This window comes from Oryx dammah, unplaced genomic scaffold (genome assembly GCF_014754425.2).
Source record: "Oryx dammah isolate SB20612 unplaced genomic scaffold, SCBI_Odam_1.1 HiC_scaffold_13, whole genome shotgun sequence".
NCBI classification, from domain to species: Eukaryota; Metazoa; Chordata; class Mammalia; order Artiodactyla; family Bovidae; genus Oryx; species Oryx dammah.
In genome coordinates, this window is record NW_024070197.1 from 9,823,807 (window position 1) to 9,843,847 (window position 20,041).

The window sequence follows — 20,041 nt, forward strand, 5'->3', positions numbered from 1 at the left end:
ATGGGGAGGAAGAGGATGACGATGACTCAGAGGAACATCACCACCATCATGGTGGCAACAAGGAAGACGAGGATGAGGATGTGTCCACGGAACACTGGCACCAGGGCCCCAGACATACCCACCATGGCCTTGGAGACGAGGAGGAGGACGAGATCACAGTCAAGTTCAGCCACCATGTTGCAAGCCCCCAACCCCAAGGCCACAAGAGCGCTAAGGAGGAGGACTTCCCGGCAGATTATAAAAAAGCAGTCCCTGGCCATGACCGCCATGGAGTCCCCAAGGAGGAAGATGAGGACATCTCTGCCAGGCTTGGCCACCAGGCTCCCAGCCACAGGCAGCAAGACCACAGAGATGAGGGGACTGGCCACAGAGGGTCCATCAAGGAAGAGATGAGCCACCGGTCCCCAGAACACATGGGGATGAAGGATAGAAGCCACTTAAAGGAGAGCGATTCTGAGGAGGACGAGGAAGAGAAGGAACAGGATCACAGCTCCCGTGAAGAAGCCAACGAAGGTTCAGAGGAGGGAGGAGAAGGCACCCACCATGGCAGTCTGGATGACCAGGAGGATGAGGAAGATGAGGAGGAAGGGCATGGGCTCAGCCTCAGCCAGGAGGAGGAGGAAGAGGAGGAGGAGGAAGAGAAGGAGGAAAAGAGAGAAGAGAGAGCTGAGGTTTGGGTCCCACTGAACCAAGACCACCAGGAGGAAGACGAAGAGGAGGCGGGGCTCAAAGAAGATGAACTCCCCTTCACCATCATCCCCAACCCACTGACCGGGAAGGAGGTGTCTGGAGGTGCCTCCAGTGAGGAGGAGAGTGGCGAGGACACGGGTAAGTGATCTGACTGGTTGGGAGTGGGGAGGAGCAGAGTCAGCCTGGGTCACTGCTGCCCTCTTGTCCCCACAGGTCAGCAGGATGCCCCGGAGTATGGGAACTACCAGCCAGGGTCCCTGTGCGGGTACTGCTCCTTCTGCAATGTATGTCCGCAACCCAGATCCACCCACCAAGCTGTTTCTAGACTTTGGTCCAGGGCTCTGGTGTGCCTGGGGAGGGTCATGAACAAAGGAGAATCAGGGACAGTTCTGAGTGAACAAAAACACTTCTGGGGCCACCGGCGCAGGTGGGGGGGCGGGGCGGGCAGACTGGAGGCCAGGAGGCTGGGGAGGAGGCTGGGACAATGGTCCAAGAGTGGGAGGGTGAGGCCTGAGCTGCACTTGCAGACCCGAGGGACAGGGAGGAGGGTGCAAGGCAGAGCCAGGGCGGGGGGCGGGGAGGTGGGACAGGACTGGAGACGGCGAGCAGAGAGGGAGGTGGTGAAGAGACTACCCGGACGTCCAGCCCACAGTAACAAGGTGGTGTCGCGGCGCCTGGCAATGGGGAAATGAGAGGCTGGCAAGCAGGTTGGGGAAGATAACCGAGCTCAGGGCTGGAGGTGAGGAGGCTGAGAAGTTGGGGAAACGCCCAGCCGGCAGGGCGGAGGACTGGTGGATGGCTCCCAGACATCTCCGCCTAACCTGGCTCCTCTGGTCCCCAGCGATGCACTGAATGTGAGAACTGTCACTGTGGCGAGGAGAGCATGGGCGAGCACTGCGACCAGTGCCGGGTGAGACTTCTCCCAGACCCAAAGACCCCCCAGGCTCAGGGTGGCCCGGGACCAGCCGAGCGCCCCAGCCCCAAATCCTGCCCTCTGCCCCACGCCGACCTAACCCCTTACTCTTGATGTAGCCTGGACTCCAAACCCCGTCCTACCTCTGACCTTAAGCTCCACCTAGCTAGTCTGCGCAGCTAGTCTCCTGCCCTCTCGCTGCGCACGCCCCACCCCGATCCCGCCCCTGACCGCCTCCTCCCTCTCTCTCTCCGTATCCTCACCCCCAGCACTGTCAGTTCTGCTATCTCTGCCCGCTGGTCTGCGAAACTCTCTGCTCACCGGGTGAGCATGGGCGGGGCCCAGGAGGAACCCGGGTGAGGGGGCGGGGCCTAGCGGGGGCGGAGCCAACCCGAGGAGGGGACCGGAAGGCTGTAGGGCGTGGCTATGTGGGGAGGCGTGGCCGAGGCTGGGCATCTTTGACAGGAATGGGAGGAGCACTGAGGGGTGGGGCCCGCACAGAGGGAAGGTTGGGGAGAGATGCCAAAACTAAAGGGGTTAGGATTGCCTAGAGGCTTGAAGGGCGAGCCTAGAACCGAGAGGGTGGGGCCAAAGCAAGAATGGGGCTCCTGAAGCATGAGAACACCCAGAGCCGAGGGGAAGGAGTGGGCCCTTCAAAGGTGTCCCGGAAGAAGGAATTAATTTGGGAGAAGGAACCCAGAAAGGGGGGCGGAGCTAGTCCTGATCCCGGACTGAGTGAAAAGTGACCCCCAAATTCACCCGTGATGTACCCCTCAAGCCTCTTCTCTCCCACAGGAAGCTACGTCGACTATTTCTCCTCGTCCCTGTACCAGTAAGTATGTGGAAGGGAAAGTGTGAGGGCTCCTTTAGAAAAGTGCTGTCCCGCTATGAATTACTGGACAACTCTGGGATTCTATTTCCCCCTTGGTGAAATGGGCAGGTTAAGGACCTCTAAGCGCCTGGGGTGACCTAGGGACACTTCGACTGTCCAATCTCTGCGTCCTTCTCTCCAGAGCCCTGGCAGACATGCTGGAAACTCCGGAACCCTGACCCAGCCTCGCGGCTGCGGCGCAGACATACCTCCTTGGCCCTCCAAACCCTTTCCACGAGCCATATTTATTTCTCTGAATAAACGTGCTCCCCGAGACCTCACTGTCAGGCGTGGGGTCGTGGGTTTGAGGGAGAAGAGGCCTGAACTCCTCGAGGTGTTTGGTTTACTAGGTCCTGATAAATAAATCAGTCAACACGGGAGCTTTTTGAAACAGTTCTCTTTACCCGTGATCACTGAGTGACGCCTGGGGCAGGGAGGCCGACCAAGAGTCAGGGGCGAGGGCTCCCCCACCGTCCTTCCTCCCCCCACGCCACGTCGCCCAGTGGCATCATGGAAAGAGGATTCTCCCATGCAAACCCCGGAGCCGGAGCGGAACGGGGAGCGCAGTTCTGCACCCCGTACCCCCGGGGCACGGACACGGCCACAGCACGGGGGGCGGAGGGGCCTCGGGGACACGAGACACTGGGGAGAGAGAGGGAACCCCGCCCGCAGCTGACCCCAGGCACCAGCGACGGGACGCGGCGGGGCGGGGCTGAGTGGCACAAGGGGCGAGGCTTTTAGCAGCGAGTCCCCCCTCCCCTCCTTTCGGACGTAGAAGGAAGACTTGGGCCCCGCAACTGAGAAGAAAGTGGAGGGGTCAGCCTCTCCCCGCATGCGGCCCGGGAGGGAAGCCCCGCCCCCTTCCCGCGGGGAAAGGGCCCCCATCTCCCATCGGAAACTGATCAATAAATTACAAAGTAGAGGAAAGGGAGGCGGAAGTTTGGGGCGGGATTTCTTCCTGCCCTCTTCTTCCCCCCTCTCAGTCCAGTGCATGTGGTTTGGTCCAGGCCCAGTCCATTTGTGAGGCGGGGACCAGCATCCCCCGTTCGTCTGTACAGATGGTCCAGTCCGCGGCGCGAGCTCCCCAGTACACTCTCCCCGGCGAGACCATACTGTGGGCAGGAGGGGGAACAGCCCAGCCTCTGAAAGGTTCTTCCGTCCGAGTGAGGTCACCTGCATTGACGCCAGGCGTGAAGATCCACTGTGCCGCCCCGATCCCCAAGATCGCCCAGTACGGTCCTCACCTGGAAGCCTACACTAGCAGGAATAGGTCCGGACAGAAACGCCATCTGCCCGGGAACTCCCAGAAGTCTGGCCTGGAGGGAGAATGAGCATTGGTTCAGCAAAGCGCGCGCGCGCGCGCGCGCACACACACACACACACACACACACACACACATCTGACCAGTGAGCATTGGTTCAGTAAAGCACGCACGCACACACACACACCCGCCCAGTTCCTCCTCCACCCAAGCGTCCTCCTTTGGATTCCCCCTCCCTAGAAGCCAACGACCGCCTGACTCCCTCCAAGTCAGTTTCCATTCCTTTCTCAAAGCCTCAGATTCCTTCAAAATGCCCCAGGTGACACTGGACGAGTTCATTTCCCACCCTGGAAAACGGGGTATGATAGGATTAATCCATTCCACACCCCGAGGAGGGAGTTGGCTTGTTGGAGCGGTCCATTTGTCGTGGGTGGGGAAAAAGGACTAGACCATTTCAGAACTCGGAAAGGCTGGTGGAATGCGGAGATGGTCTCTCCCCCGACACCTAAGAAGCGGAGGGGAGCAGAGGCTGTCCCATTTGGTATCCGCCCACCTTCTGGCTGCAGCTTGCGGAGAGGGAGCCCCGGCGAGCCCAGAGCCCCTGCTGCGGCCGAACGAAAGTTGGGGGGCAACATCTCAGCTGAGTCGGGGGTTACGCCTCGGAGGTCCTTCTCTCGGAACATCTTCCGCCAGGATGGGGAGCGGCTGAAGGACTTGGCACTGTCCTAGGTATAGGGGTGCAGCCAGCTGGTGAAGGACTAGGGCCGCGTTCCGACTCCACTCCTCCTTGACCCCACCCCTCTCCGGCTCCCTTCGCTCCTTTAGCCCCGCCCCTTCCCTGGCACCGTCTCCAACCGCGACTCCTTGGCCAAGTCAAGCCCCACCCCTTTAACTGCGCGTCTAGAGGGGCGGCTGGGAGAGTGGAGTCCCCTACGGTTGCTGCTGCTGCGCCCACCTCATCCAGCCGCCTGTCTGTGCCCAAGGAAATGAGGTTGCTGAATTCCTTTTCCAAGAGCTGCCGGGCCTGCAGGGGAGAGGTGGGAGAGAGGCTGCAGCGTGCAGTCTGCAAGATGGGGATGCTCAGTGTGCCCCGGGCTCGGCGGCAGCTCACCTGTGCATTTTGCGTGGGGATCTGCAGAAGCAAGGCCAGGTCGGAGTAGTCGAAGGTCTCGTCCAGGGCGAGCAGTGCCCCGTGCACCCCGCTCTCCGTGAGGTTCGTGGCGAATTCCTTCAGGCCCAGCCCGGACACCCAACCCATGACCCGCTCATTGGACCACACCATCACGTCTGGGGATGGAAGGGACCCTCAGTTGCACCCTTCCTGGGGCCTGGCCCTTCATTTATCCTGTATCTCCAACCCCATTTCCTCTTCCTGTCTCCACCCCGTCTCCCCGGGCCTCCCTCCCCTTCCCTATTTATGCCTCCTCCAACCCTGTCCCAAACCCCTCCACATGGCTCCCAGCTGGACTCATACTTTTCTACTCACCTCGGATCTGGGTCTGACTCTCTTCCCGCCTCCGCTCCAAGTCCTTCCTGTCATAGTTGAGCCGTTTCAGGCACATGATCCCATAATGCAGGCTCACCCTGAGTAGCAGAGAGAGCGGAGTCACAGAAGAGGCCCACAACCCCAGTGCCTGTTTTCCCTGTTGCTTTTGGTTTTCTGGAGGCTGGGGAATTGCTCCACTGGATCTGTTCTATTGATTGCTGACCATCCCAGGAGCCGGGATAGTTTTTAAAAAGCAGTTCCTGTTAGCCAACCTGTAAGGAGTATGGGGTCAGCTAGCCAAGCTGTCTCAGGACTTGGATTATTCCCATTGGAACATCTTAATGGGTGGAAGGGGCACAGGAGTCTGGATTTCCTAACAATCCATGCTAAAGGACCAAAGATAGTCCAAGATGAATTAACTCCCACATCACTGGTCCTATTTGCCAAAGACTCTCTAGAAGTGGGGGCTTTCCCCACTTGGACTGTCGCCACGGGCCAGGCAACCTCACCTGTGAAAGCTGTCCACCATCTTGAGCTGGCCCCGGAGTTCCTTCTTGTTAAGATGATCTAACATTCGGGCATCCACCAGCGACTCCATGAAGTAGCTGCGGTACTGGGGCAGCCCCAGGCTGGGCAGCCAGTCGTTCCCCACCCATTCGTGGTTCATGTCGCCATATGCCAGGATCTGGGGCCATGGGCAGGTGGGGGAGCAGTCAGGCCTTCTGACCCCTTCCCATGTGTGTACGAAAGGGTTCAGTCCCACCCTCTCTCTCCCAAATCCAAGGTTGTTCTTTCTCTATACCATAGCAGGACAATGGCCAGTCTCTGCTCAGGACAATGGGCAATCCAAAACTGTTTCCTTCTCCTTCATAATGACAACACAGGCCCTTGTCTACTCAAAGCATCATTATCACTTGCGAACTTGCAGAATCTCAGACCCTAGGCTACTGAATCGAAATCCTCATTCTTACAAGAGCCTCAGGTGATCTGAACAGTACATTTAAGAAGTACTAGTCTAGCATCATCCCAACTCAGAACAATTGATCAGTCCAATATCACTACTCCTCCAAGTCCACACAACAGATTCTTCCAGCGTAGCTCCCTCCCCAACAAAGGATAACGGATTCATCTGTCACTCTTGCGCTGTCCCCAAAATACTAGCCCGATGCTACATCTGGCCCAGGACAATATTCTGGATCCACCCCCAAGTCCTTCACTCCTCCCAGCATGAGGAAACCATCCATACCTTGGGCTATTGGAAACAAAGACCCAACATAGCTCCTGTACCTCATACCTCTCGCCCTCTTGAGAATAAAATATACCTCCTTCTACCCAACTCCTTCTCAGCCTGATGTACCCTGCCCACCCACGACCCCGCCCCAAATGCTTTCCCTTTTGCCCCAGTAGTGAACAGCCCCACTTCCCTCTGCCTAGGGCAAAGAGCCGCTCAGCGGTTCCCTCTAGTTACAGCAATGAAACAGCACCTGGAGCCCGCGCAACCAACCATAATGGGATGACCCGTGCACCACTGACAATCGAACAGTAGGGCTTCTACACCAGCCCACCAAGTCACAGTGACAGCCCTGAGCAGAGCTCCGCGCAGCGCCCCCCCGCGGTGAGGATGGAATGCTCCGGCGAGGGGCGGGGCGGGGCGGGGCTCGGAGAAGGAGGGGCGTCCATGCAGCGTGCACAGCCTGTTCATGCGCCCACGACCCGCCCCGCGCCCCCTACCTGCTCCCAGCTGATCTCCTTGGTCTCCTGACCAGTTAGTGGGAAGAGGGGAGAGAAGGGGCGGGTTAAGGGGCAGGCGGAGGAGGGCGGAAAGGACGAACGGACGGACAGACAGCCACAGACTCACCCGCCACCCGGCCCCTGCCCAGGGAAAGTTAGTGCCACCCCCAAGGCCACGGGCAGGGGGCACTCACAGGCTTGGTCGTCGCGGTAAGGGACTCCATCTCCTCGTGTGTCATCCACACGTTTCCTGTGGACTGAGGGGCGAGAGGTGTTACGGAGGTTGGGAAAGAGCTGGACAGGGGAGGGGAAGAGAGTCGTGCTCCTGGAGGAGCCGAATTAGGCATGGGAACACATAGTTTTCTGTATGGAACAAAATGATAAAATGTTAGAAGGCAGTAAATGCCATGAGGTTAAAAAAAAAAAAAAGGTGTTCATGTATGATGGTGCCGGGGACTAGTTTAGCTGTTGAGTTAGGGAGGCCTCTTGGAGGTGGTGACATTTGAGCTGAGACCTCAGGGATGGGTAGGAACCAGCCAAGAAAAGGGAGCAGCAAGTGTCAAGGAGCAGAGTAGAAAAGGAGCTGGGGAAGGGGCCCCTCATCATGGGACTTGTAGAGAACCATATGAATTGGGGTTTTTCTCCGGGATAGGATCCTTCTGCTGCAGTGTGTAAGAGAGACTGAGGGTTGGAAGTAGAGGGGAGGCAGGGAGGCCTGAAGGGTGTCCCACCCTCAGAGATAATCCCGGTGAGAGACTGTGCGGAGCAGAGTATATCTGACAAAACAGAGCTAGAATGAGCGGACTCAGGATTGGCTACCCTGAAGACAGTACTCTGAGGATTGGCTACTACTCTGAGGATTGGCTGCTCCAGCAGGCGCTGGGATTGGCCCTGGACACTCACGGTGCGGGAGGAGGCAGGAGCAGAGGGTGAGGTGAGTGAGACCATCTCCTGGATGGCGAGGCGCAGCTTGAGCCGGTGCAGTGGGTTGCTGATGCCGATTTCGCGCTGGATTTCCGTGTCTGACAAGTTGGCCATGATGGCACCACTCTTGACATTGGCCCGGCAGGCGGCCACATACCACGCAGGCATGCCTACCCACAGCTGGGCCAGAGGGAGAAAGGGAGGAAGGGGCAGACATGAGACAGAGAGACAGAGATATATCACAGGAGAAAGGGGAGAAGGACAGAAAGAAAGGGGGAGAGGGAGACAGAGAGGTGGGGAAAAGCAAGTGGGGGAGAAACAGAAAGAAATGAGAAAATTAGCAGTGAGGCAAAGACATCAAGAGTCAGAAGGAGACACAGAGAGACGAAGGACAGTCAGAGAAGGGCGAACCCAGGGTCAGAGGGCAAAGAGAGATGGGGACAGAGATGAGAGGCAGAGAGGCGGAGAGAAAGAAGCAAAGCACATTGAGAGAGAGACACGGGAAGAAAAACGGGGATGACAAAAACACAGAGATGAGGAGAGGCAGAAAAATAGAGAAAGAGAATCCCAGAGACAGAGGCATGGGAAGACACAGAGAGAGAGACAATAGGACCAAGATGGGCATGGTGAGGGATGAGGGGAGAAGGAAAAAAAAGCAACAGGAAGGTCCACAAGAAACCTGACCCCTCCCAGGTCCCCACCCCCCAGCTCCCTTCCCCTGACACCTCTGGGCCAGGAGGATTGGCACAGGGTCAGCCAGCCCTGACAGTGGGGTTCTCAGAGGGATTGGGGATGAAGAGCCAGGACATTTCTGGACCCCAGTACCTCTAGCCAGGAGACCACGGTGGGCCCATCCCAAGCAGCAAAAGGCAGGCCCTGACGACAGGCCTCTTCCAGAAGTTCATGCCTGAAGAGAGAGCGCCATGGCAGGGGGTCTCAGGGCTAGAGACACCTAGCCCTCTCAGATAGCTCCCTTCACCAACTGCTCCCCCGCCCCGTCCACAAAAACAACTTTTATGAATGTAGAAAACATGGCAGAAGGTTTAAAAAAAACAAATACCTGTGATTCTTTGTAATCCCCCTCCCCCGACACACATGTACACACACACCAAACAAATGAAAAGAGGAGAAAAAAAACCAACCCTCTAGGAGTTCCCAAATTTCCAAGCAAGCTCAGGATCTTGGACGCCCCTTCCCAGAATTTTCTTACTTATGACCAACCCTCCCCCGCACACACACCACACACCCACACTCACTTCCTCTTGTTCCTCCGGTCCTTATCTCCTGGGCCCGTCAGCTTGGCTAGCCCCAGAGGGTCAGTGGCCAGTGTCTCGTCTGAGGGTGTTCCAGCTGGAGGCAAGGAGGGGCCAAAATTTGGAGAGTCTCAGAGGGGAGGCAGAATCTTTGATGCTGGGGGGTTGAGAAGGATGCCAGGAAAGCAGAGGCCCAGAGGGATTAGTAAATGAGGCCACACAGAGGGAGTGATAACACCACACAGGAACCAATGTCACCTCCTAGGCAAAGAATTGGAGAAATCCCCCAAATAGAGCTGATTCACTGGACTGGCCTTGGTAAGGTGGCAGTGGTATGCTGCTAAATTCTTAACAACTGGCTCCCTGGGGAAGAAAAGGTATTTCCTGATTGGTAGTATTTGCCAGTTTCCATGGCGTAAATAATCCCACCAATTTCAGGCTACCGAATGTGATGTCAAAGCAGCTCATAAAATTCCTGAAAATTTGACTAACTTGGATTTCACAAGTCAGACAAGCAAGCTCCTCTCTATTTAAAAAAAAAAAAAAAAAGGTAAATGAAATAACAAATTCATTTGTCCAACCATCACTCAGGCAGGCCTCAGAGTGCCCATCTTGCCCCTTCTCCCCTCGACTTCTGCCAAGGTTCCCGTGCTCAAAATGCATTACCAAAGGATTGCAGACAGGATTGTACGTCAAGTGAATATGTAAAGAAGGAGGAAGGAAGGAATAAAGAAAGGGAGAGGAAATCAGGGGACTCACCCAGAGAAGAGCTGTCCCGACCTGGTGGTCCCATCCTCCCCTTCTCCTTCTTGCCAAAGAGACGGCCTATGGATGACTTGATGCTCTTCTTCTTGGGAGCTTTGTGCAGGGAATCTGGGGTGCCCTCACTGGGTGACCAGGACAGAGTGAAGCTAGATCCCATCTGGTAGGTTCGAAGTCTTTGTCCACTCCCATCTCCTCCTCCCAAGCAAGGCCCTCCCTGTCTCGTCCCTTGTTCTTACTGACCTTCCCCGTGATGGCCCTCCATCCTCCAGGGATCCCGCCTGCAGTGCCAATGCTTGCGTCATTCTCTCAAGGCGGGCAGAGCGAGGAGTGGGAGGTGGGGTGTCTCCTGGAATTGCTGGCCCCTCCCCTCGGGGAGCCACAGCTTCCTCCTTAGGGACATGATTCTGTAGACAGGCAGAGTTGCTACACTGAGTCGGAGGGATCATCTTGGGGGCTCCTCATTAGTTGGGAGATATACCAGGTGTCTAGGATACCCCTGATGTGGACTGTCACTTCTAAAGGTAGGCTAGATTAAGTGGGAGTGAATTGCAGAAATATAAAGGCAATAACTTCAGTCCCTCTGGAGCTTGATGAGCCCGTATTTCTACTGTCTTAGCTTCTGGTGTCAGGAGTGGGATCTGCTCAGTTTCAAGGAAATCTAATGAGTTACAAGTTCTGAAAATAGGAAAGCTGAGTTTAAGGCAATAAAACAGGGTTATAGCTCTTGTGCCTGCCTCTAAGGTCAATTCTGAGGCCATTATGGTAGTTCTCAAATGTACATTTAGTCACAGAATATATATATTCTGTATCCAGTGGTTAAGTGGTTAAGACTTGGTGCTCTCACTGCTGGAGCCCAGAGTCTGATCCCTGGTTGGAGAACTAAAATCCAGCAAGCTGCATGACATGGCCAAAAAAATTAAAAATAAAAATCCTATGCAGAAATTTAATGCATAAAGTAGGTAAAAGTAGATCAGAGCTGACTAAAGTACAAGTTAGGGTTCAGGAATCTAGTGACTCAGCCTCCCCTTTGCCCCCCTTTTTTAAATTTTAAAAATCATTTTTAGCTGCACTGGGTCTTCATTGCTGTGCATATGCTTTCTCTAGTTGCAGTGAGCACAGGCTACTCTTTAGTTGCAGTGCACGAGCTTCTCATTGCAGTGGTTTCTCTTGTTGTGGCACATGGGCTCTGGAGCACAGGCTTAATAGTGGTGCACGGGCTTAGCCTCCCCCGAGCATGTGAAATCTTCCTGGAGAAGGGATCGAATCTGTGTCCCCTGCACTGGCAGGCAAATTCCCAACCACTGGACCACCAGGGAAGTCCTCCTTTGCCCTTTGAGTTGAGCTTTTAGGGGAAGCTAAGGTTGCTAACATTGGTGTGATGGTTATTGTTGCTGTTTGTTAGGGAGCCCTGTTTATGACCTCCCACCACCACCACCACCACCACCACCAAGCTGAGGAGACTTAAGAATACTCACAGCTTTGTCGGTGCCCTCACGGGCAGGGCTAGGGGGTGCCAGACGGGGTGTTGAGTGGCCAGAGCTGGGAGGGGAGGGGCTGGCGAGGGTAGAGGTGGTGAGGGAGGGGGGCAGTGAGCAGCTACTGCGGTAGCGGCCCAGTGAGTCCAGGCCAGAGCCTGACACCCGGCTCTCCAGCTCTTCTGCCCTTTGTTCTGTTGTCTCCTTCTCCTCTTGGATTAACCTGAGGAGGGAAATGGGGAGATGGGATGAGAGGACTGAGGCAGGCAATAGGAGAGGGAGCCTGGGGGGACTTCCTGGTGGTCCAGAAGCTAAGACTCCATGGTTCCAATGCAGAGGATCCAGGTTCAATCCCTGGTTGGGGAACTAAGATCCCACATGCTGCACTGCACGTCCAAAAGGAGGAGTCTGGGGATCCCAATGGACCAGGAAGGCTTGGTGGAGCAAAAATAATTCTGGGGAAGGCACAGTGAGGTCTTGGTGGATCCCTGATGGCTTCACAGGTTCAAAGGGAGTCAAGGGATCATGTTAGGCTCTGGAGGCTGTGGAACGATTAGGGATGACAGGATGACCAGAGTGTGCCTCAGGATGACCCTGATGACGTGCAAGTGGCTGTGGAAAATCATAAATGGATGACCGTGGGCAAGAGGTCAGGTTCTAAGGAGAGTAGAAAGAGCAATCTCATAACAAGAGAAGGCTGAGATCAGGGACTCTGCAGTCAATCTGGTATCTGGGAAGGTCATAGAGACATTTGGTGAGAATCAATATCTCCAGTCAGAATGAGCTGGAATGGAAGATGGTGGTCAGGTTGATATGTTTGCTGGGGTCCATGCAAAGTGTGTTATCAGAGAATTGCTAAGTAGGGCAATTGCTGGGGAATCCAAGTAGACTGTATGTGATGGGGGAGTCTTAATAAACTGAGGATTTTTGTTATATCAGGTAAAAATTCTTGTTATCTAGAGTCGAGGTTCAGGTGTTTTGGATTGGGGACCTTGTGTTGAGATTCTTAGGGTACCGGGAGTCTCTGGGTAATGGTTGCTTGAAGTCAGGAAAGCTGTGATATAATGGAGGACTCTTGATGGATTGGATTGTGATTTTTGGTATCTGAGGATGCACTCTTGGGCATTTTGGGAAATTGTGAGTACTGTTTGGGGGTGTGTGTATAATGTATAAATAGCACATAGGAGACTTCTGGGTATTTCCTCAGGGACTCCTGAATAGTGTTGGGCTGGGAGAACTCCTTGAGGATGGTTAGGAAAGGAGTTGGGCTTAGATATTCAGATCAGTCTCCAGAGCCAGAGGGGCTGTGGGCTTAGCTCAGGTAGGACGAGAGAGAACTGGGCCAGTGCTCACTTGATCTCTTTGTTGATGGCCTCCAGCTGCTCCTGAAGCATGATGGCCAGTGTCTGAACATCTGCCTGCCCGCTGGGGGACAGCAGCTCAGCTCCAAACATCCCCTCAGCCTCCTCTTCATCTGAGCCATCCAGCTCGCCAGGGAATGGAGGTGGCATGGACCCCGCAGGGGCAGACCTCTCCCACTCCTGTCTCTGTGTGGAGACAGAAGGATGGCAGGTGGACAGGGGCCAGAGGCAGACGCTGGGTCTCCCCTCACTGCTCCGGACCTTTCCCACCCTCCATGACCCCACCCTCATCCATTGACACTAACTGCCCCTACCCTGTGGTCCAGTCCCCAGTTTCCCCAGCCCACCTTTCTCTTTTGGTGGGGCCCTTTTTTGACCCCCCCCAACACCCCCCACAACCTCCCCTGAGTCCACTGTTTCTTTTGACACAGCCCACTTCTTTTCTTCACTTAGCCCCGTCCATTCTAGGATTCTACACCTTGCACATCAACCAGCCCCCGAAACCCTCTTCCCAGCCCATCATTCCTCTAAAGTTCTCACCAGGCAGCAGGACATCCACGTGAGGAGACATCCAGGCAAGTGGGGATGGTGAAAGAAAAGAAGACAGTGTGGGCCCAGGAAGCCTTTCTTCTCCGCTAGTCCCCGCCCAGAGCCCTGCATACGGGGCACCACCTCCTACTGCTGCCCTCCCAGGCCCTGCTCAGCCCAGGCCCCAGAAGCAGCTGCTGACCTTAGAAGGCTCATCTTTGACCCCTGACCAGCGGCCCCTCTTGCTTGCCCGGCCACTGCCAGCCCCATAGGGGTCCAGGTGGGCACCAGAAGGTAAGGTGGGTGCCTGAGAGTAACGGAGCTCCAGGGCACTGCCAGGGAGAGATCTGTGGGCATGGAGAGGGTGGAGACCAAGGGGTCAGGAAAAGGAACTAGAGGTCAGTGGTCATGTGGAAGGGGTTGGGGTCAGAGGACTGGAAGAAGGATCTTATGTTAAAAGTCAGAAAAAAAAGGGTCTGGGGCCAGAGATCAGGAAGTCAGGGGTCAAAAATAAGAGGGACCAGTGGAAGTTTCAGGAGGACAGGGAGGAGAATGGGGAGACTTGGGGAGCAGAAGGGATGTGCTTGGCCAAGGGGGTCCCATGGACACAGGAAAGTTACTGTCACCTGGAGTAGGACGATGGTGGCCTCCCCCGAAGCTGGTCAATCTCCATCTGCATCCGCTCCATCTCAGCCAGGAGCTGCTCCTGGGGGAGGAGGTTGGAGAGGACAGGTCAGAATCTGCCCCCTTCTGAGATCAGTCCCTCCCAGCCAGGCTGATTCCAGCCCCAGCAAAGCCTGCTCCGTTTCTCTGGCCCTCACCCCCCAGGCTCCTCCCTACCTTGTTGAGCAGCAGCTCATCCTGAAGCTTCTTCATGTTGGCAATCTCCTCGCTTAGTGAGTTCTGTAGGGACAGGGGTGCAGTGAGGGTCCAGAACCTGGAAGCAGCCTCCAGTGCACAGAGGCAGGCCTGAGGGGACCCCAAGGGGAATGGATGGGCTGGAATGGTGAGTTAGAGGGTTGTGGAGTGAAGATGCTGCTGAAGAGGGGGAGTCCCTGGGAGCCCAGAATTCAACATCCTGTGTAATTTCAGCAGATTCAGAGTTTGAGGGCCCATAGGGTTATAGGCTTGGGGAAACGCCAAGAATTCAGTGTATAGGTGCCCCAGAATTCAGCTCTAGGTTGTTCAGGTGAAATAGTGCTGGTCCCAGCAATAGAGCAGTCTGTCAGATTTGAATTCCGGATGCCTAGATTTGAGGAGAGCTCAGATAATGGTTTGGGGAAAGATCTGGGGCCCCAAGATTCCAGTTTATGGGAGTCCTAGATTGGGGCGCACCTTCTCCTCCAGGGCCCCCATGCGCTCCTTGAGATGAAGCTGCAGTCGTTCGTTGGACTCGCTCAGCAGCTTGTCCACTGTCTCGGACAGCCGCTTATTGTGGTCATCGTTCATCTTCTCCCGCTGCCGGGCCTGCCCAGAGGAGAGCAGGGCACAGGTGCTGGAACGCTGAGCGCTGCCCCTGCTCCCAGCTCCCACCCCCTTCAGCCCACCCTCTCATCTAGGGTTCATCCTCCAAGCCTCAAAGCCCCCTCACCCGCTGCAGCTCCTGGTTCTTCTCCTCCAACTGGGCCTCCAGCTGCCGAAGCCGCTCCTCAAAATTCCCATGACGTTCCTCAGCCTAGAAGTTGGAACCCATGGCATCTGCCTGTCGCACTGGGACCGGTCAGGCCCCAGGCCCCACCTCCTCCAAGGCTGGCTTCCAGGCCCCGCCCCTGGAGCTCTAGGCTCCTCCCCAACAAAACTCCAAACCTCGCACTTGAGTCTCAAGCCCTGCCGTTCTCTATAAGCTCTGTCCCCTTCTCAGTTCAGGTCCCACCTATCCTTTTAGTCCAAACTAGAAAACAGCCCTGAGTCGGGAAGATCCCCTGGAGGAGGAAATGGCAATTCACTCCAGTATTCTTGCCTGGAGAATCCCATGGACAGAGGAAACTGGCGGGCGCTACAGTCCACAGGGTCGCAGTCGGACACAACTGAACCGACTTAGCAGAGAACACCACCTCCCACCAAACCTCTAGGCGCTTCCCCCATTCTAAGTTACGTCCCTTTCTAGATCCCACGCCCTGCCCTTTCTATCTGAATTCAGGCTGTAGGTCTTCAACCCTTCCAGACTCTAGGCTCCGCCTCCCCTAAGCCCCTCCCCTTTGCCCCAGAGACTCAAGGCCCCGGCTCAGGCCTCCCTCACTTTATTGAGAGCCGCCACGCGCTGGGCCAACTGGGCCTCAATTTCTGGCAAGGTCTCTGCCTTCTGCAGGGTCTGCTGCAGCTTCTGCTTGGCGTCGTCCAGCCATTCGGCCAGCTGACGGCTCTTCTCTTCACTCTAGGGGACACAGACAAGGGAAAGGGAGGAGCTTGGTCATATGGGCCACAGCCTCGCCCCTACCGCCCCTCCCTGGCCGAGCCCCCACCTGTCTGTACAGTGACTCCTTGCTGGCCAACTCGTTTTCCAACTTGTCGTTGGCGTCGTGCAGAGAGGTGGCCTCGCGCTGGGCACTCAAGTAGCGCTTCTCTAGTGTTGTGATCCGTTCCTCCATATCCTCCCGCTGTGCCAGCGCCTGCAGAGGTGACAAAGGACCGCGTGGACTACAGCTCCCAGAAGGTCCTGTGGGTAGCCTAGGCTTAGAACCTCAATTCAGGCACCCCTGGGTACACTGGGAAATTAAGTCCCTTGCCATCTGGGCGTCAGAAAGATGGAACCACACCTGCCAAGGGCTCCTGAGAATAGCCAACATTATGTTGCCTGCCCTCTGCCACCTGACAGATAAAATGGCAGTACAGCACCTCCCATAAAACTTTCGGGACAGTACTGGCTTATCATACGGATGACCTAAGGCCCAGGGGATGGAAAGTCTCCACTCTGCTTGGCCCACTCAAAAACCCAAGTCTTACATTTTTCAGCAACTTCTGGCACAACTCAGATTTAGAATGCCCTTTAGAGCAAATGCCCTAGGGTTTCACAGAAAACAAAGGTCCCTTCCATCTGGGAGGCAACATCTCCCAAGACCTCCCAGGGTAGCACAGGTTTATAAAACCAGAGAAGGTGTTCCAGGGTCTCGTGGGGGATGGACTTCTGCCTGGAAGCTGGTGTGGTGAGACCACACTTCCTAATAAGCTCTCGGGCCATCCACACTTCAAATCCGAGGTAAAAGCCCCAGTGGATGATGAAAGCAAAAGTGCTCTCTCTTCTTTCTCATTCAGTGCTTTAAAGAATCCATGCCCTACATTTCTCAGCAGTCCCTGCAGCGTGGGAGTTGAGATCAAGGAGCCTCAGCCAGGATGGGGTGAAATACAGCCAATGGAGTTCAACTAAGAGGTGGGAAAGAATTTCCCAATGGTAACATAAAAACTACGACCAGATACTGGGTGACTACCATGTATGTGCCATGTACCAACTCTCTGACAAGGGCCATAAATCCCATTTTACAGGTGAGGAAACAGGCTCAGAGAGAAGAATCCGCACACCTTGTGGACTGAATCCAGGTTCATGAGTTCTGTGACTATGGGAAGAGGGGAATAGGGAGGGTTGGGGGGGAGGGACAGAGGGCAGCCCAGCAGGGGCTCCGGCCTCACCTCCTTGAGGTCGCGCTGGAGCTTGGCGTTAGCTTCCTCGGCCTTACCCAGCTCGCGGTGGGCGGTGCCCAGCTCCTCCTCCAGCTGGCTCATCTGGCGGCACAACACCGCCAAGCGCTCCCGCAGCTGGCACACCTCTGCCCGCTGCCGCTCCAGGGCCTCCTCCAGCTCCGCCGTGCGCCGGTTCGAATCCCCACCAGGACCCAGGCCATTGGCAAGAGTCTGGAATGGGGACAGTGAGGAAGGAAAGCACAGAACTCAGATTGGGTAACAGAGATAGAATGCAAAGAGAAAGCTGATGGGGGTGAGGGGCAATGAAAGATCAGTTAAGGGCCATGGAGATCACAAATTTAGTTAGCTGACCTGAATCAGAGGTCAAAGGTCAGCAAGAGTCTGAGGGATTCAGATGGCCTAGAGTCTGTGAGAATCATACCAAACATTAAAGGGACCATCACAAAGTCACGGGGCTGAGTAGGACCACAGGGATGGGGGCCAGTGAAGAGCAAAGGAGAGGGAAAGACGTCCACCTCTTACCTGCCCATCCCCATCCTTGCCGGGCTCCTCTAGCCCCGACCGGCGCCTAGACAGCTGCTCTCGAAGGCTCAGAGTCTGGTAACAGGAAAGGGAGATCAGGGTGAAGGGGGCCCTAGAATCCCCATTTTACTTCCCACTGGCTCTGGTCCTGCTGGGGCCACTCTTATTCCATAGTCTACCCTTCCGCCCTGTGTCCTCGTATCTCTCCTTAGCCACCCACTAGAGAGGAAGCCACCCTTAATCTTAACCTTAACCTCCTTGTGCCCACTTACCCTACCCAACCATTTCCTCCGAAGTCAGTTCTTTCCCTTAACCACTCCCAGCCCTGGTTCTCACCCTAGTCTCACTGTCTCAGAATTTTAGAGTAGTAATCTACTCCCCTTAGTCCTGCCCAGTGAATTTCACCTTAGGAACCTGGTTCTCCACAGTCCAACCCTATTGGTCCTGTGCCCTAGTCCCGTCCCCAGTAGATTCTAGGACCCGCCCAATCAGCTCCACCCCATTGGTAGTTCATTAGTCCCGCCTCCTTCTTGGCTACACCCCCACCTCCTGATTGCTCAGCTCCAGTTCCTCCTCTAGCACGGCCACCCGCTCCAGCGCCATTCGCAGCCGCTCTCGGACCTGAGGATGGGGGCAAGACCGAGTGAGATGGAGATCAGACCTGAGCAAGGACAGCTGATGCAGAACACCTTGGAATGGACCTGACAGGATGATATTATCATTCCTCTATTTATAATAGGTGTCCAGCCGCAACCAGCTAGCAGGGCAGCCTCGCCCACTGGTATACCCCTATCTTATTACTTTTTTCTATTATCAGGTCTCAGTCTGCAGTAGTCTGTTTCAATCAATTTCAAGACAGTCATCATTCTTCCCACTTGGGCTATTTCCAACCAATCACAGCCAGAATTTCTGCCATTCAAGACAGCCCAGCCGACCACGGTTTTCTGTTCTATATGCAGTCTCTTCTGATTCTCATACCTTCTCATCCAGGGCCTTGTGATGCTCGAAGAGGGATTTTAGAGCCTTGAGTACTTCCACCTCGGAAGAGACCCCGCCCGGAGACTGGGCCTGGCGCTTTACCACGGTCATGCGCAGTGACCTCTCGTGCCTGGACACCAGGCATTCCAGGTGTTCTAGGAGAAGCTACAGGGATAGAGCACCGGGCCAAGGAAAAGTGTCAAGGGCAGAGAGGCAGAATGCAGGAGGAGGATTCAGACAGGTGCAGACACAGCGAAGAAGTGGAGCCGAGTAAAGAGGTGTGGAGAGACAGGTCCGGAGAAGAGAGGGATAACGGGTCGGTGGTGGGGCGGTCAGGAAGAAGTGGTACAGAAAATGAGAACGGTTATGGAGATAGCAGAGGGGACATGAAGGAAGGAGGGGACCAGAGGAGACCGCCCAAGTTGTGGAAGCAGGAAGAAGAAAGGAAGGCAAGAGAAGGTATAAAAAGATGGGTCAGGCTGCAACACCCAAGGCCCCGCCCATCCCGCTTAAGTCCCGCCCCCAAGACGCCTCACCCGTGTATTGTTCCGCTCCGCCTTCAGCTCCGCAATTTCTTCCTCCCGTTCCAGTAGCTGCTCCCGACACAAGTTCAGCTCCTTTGTCAGAGCCGCAAACTCCTGTCCAGTGGTGAGCAGAATTGTACAATCAGATCAATCCTTTTCCCATCTCCCTCATTCCAAAAGACTGGGAAGTTAGTAAGTCCCTCCCATCTCGGCCAAGTCCCGCCCCTTCAAGCGACCTAGGCCCCGCCCATCACAGGCAAGCCCCTCCTCCTTCCAAGAGTCAGGTCCCGCCCCTTCCGGCCGCCCTGCCCCTTTCCATCGCGAGCCGAGGCCCCGCCTCCCTCAGGCCCCGCCCTGGCCCCGCCCAGACCTGAGGCAGCGCGATGCTGAGCTGGCGCTGCAAAGAGTCTTTCTCGTGGCCCAGTTCACGCAGCCGCAACTGCGCCGTAGCAAGCCCGTCCTGCGCTTCGCGCAGCGTCTCCAGCAGGCGCTCGCGCTCGGTGAGCATCGTGACCATGAGGCGCTCCAGCTCGCCGCCAGCCTCGTCCGGGCCCAGCGCCGAGCCCCGCCGGCCATCCTCGCTGATGGTGGGCATCACCTCGCACATCATGGCGGCGGTGCTGGCCTGCGTGTACCGGGAGGGGGGCAGGGAACCGAGAGCGGCTTCGTCAAAGCGCAGGCAACGAAACTGAGGCACGGTCACTGGGATACTACATAGTGAGAACCGAGGCTAGACAACCCAAGCAACTGCACAGCAGAAACGGAAGCCCATCCATTCCGATCATGGTGCAAGATAAACGGAAACCCAATGCTCTCAGGAAACCAGACCTGGGTGAGAGCACTTGGAGAAACTGAGGTCAGACTTCATCTGACAACGGGGAGCAAACCTAGACTCAGCTTATTGGGATAAACCAAAGCCGAGTGACCCACTCCCTTAGAGAAAGCGGAAAGCTTGGAAGCCCCTCCCCTCCCACCCAAGGGCTTCCCAGGTGGCTCGGTGGTAAAGAATCCACCTGCCAATGCAGGAGACACAGGTTCTATCCCTGGGCGGAGAAGATCCCCTGAAGAAGGGAATGGCAACCCACTCCAGTATTCGTGCCTGGGAAATCCACTGGGTCCCAAA

At 55.8% G+C, this 20,041-nt stretch overlaps 2 protein-coding genes across 3 annotated transcripts in view; one reads left to right on the forward strand and one right to left on the reverse strand.

Annotated features, from left to right (window-relative positions):
- HRC (histidine rich calcium binding protein) overlaps positions 1-2,865 on the forward strand; it is a 4,009-nt gene extending 1,144 nt beyond the window's left edge. Inside the window, 6 exon segments of the mRNA XM_040252316.1 lie at positions 3-828; positions 904-974; positions 1,532-1,600; positions 1,873-1,927; positions 2,399-2,435; positions 2,617-2,865. Of these exon segments, the coding sequence (XP_040108250.1) occupies positions 3-828; positions 904-974; positions 1,532-1,600; positions 1,873-1,927; positions 2,399-2,435; positions 2,617-2,653 (1,095 nt within the window). The 3' untranslated portion in view covers positions 2,654-2,865.
- Positions 2,857-19,804, reverse strand: PPFIA3 (PTPRF interacting protein alpha 3). Of its 2 annotated transcripts, XM_040252313.1 has the most exons (29): positions 19,289-19,528; positions 18,931-19,032; positions 18,395-18,559; positions 17,963-18,037; positions 17,417-17,491; positions 16,883-17,104; positions 15,721-15,867; positions 15,498-15,632; positions 14,850-14,933; positions 14,594-14,725; positions 14,099-14,161; positions 13,885-13,964; positions 13,461-13,605; positions 12,723-12,910; positions 11,370-11,592; positions 10,135-10,298; positions 9,889-10,016; positions 9,133-9,226; positions 8,702-8,783; positions 7,856-8,056; positions 7,147-7,209; positions 6,953-6,979; positions 5,731-5,906; positions 5,222-5,319; positions 4,847-5,022; positions 4,691-4,759; positions 4,289-4,460; positions 3,719-3,790; positions 2,857-3,647 (listed from the first exon to the last, which is right to left on the reverse strand). In XM_040252313.1, exons 1-28 carry the CDS (start codon positions 19,526-19,528, stop codon positions 3,732-3,734), a joined length of 3,585 nt encoding a protein of 1,194 aa, XP_040108247.1. In that variant the 3' UTR covers positions 2,857-3,647; positions 3,719-3,731. The 2 variants fall into 2 exon arrangements, with proteins under 2 accessions (XP_040108247.1, XP_040108248.1); XM_040252314.1 differs by lacking the exon at positions 6,953-6,979 and having other exon boundaries at positions 2,857-3,790; positions 19,289-19,804.
- Between the last annotated feature and the right edge of the window lie 237 nt (positions 19,805-20,041).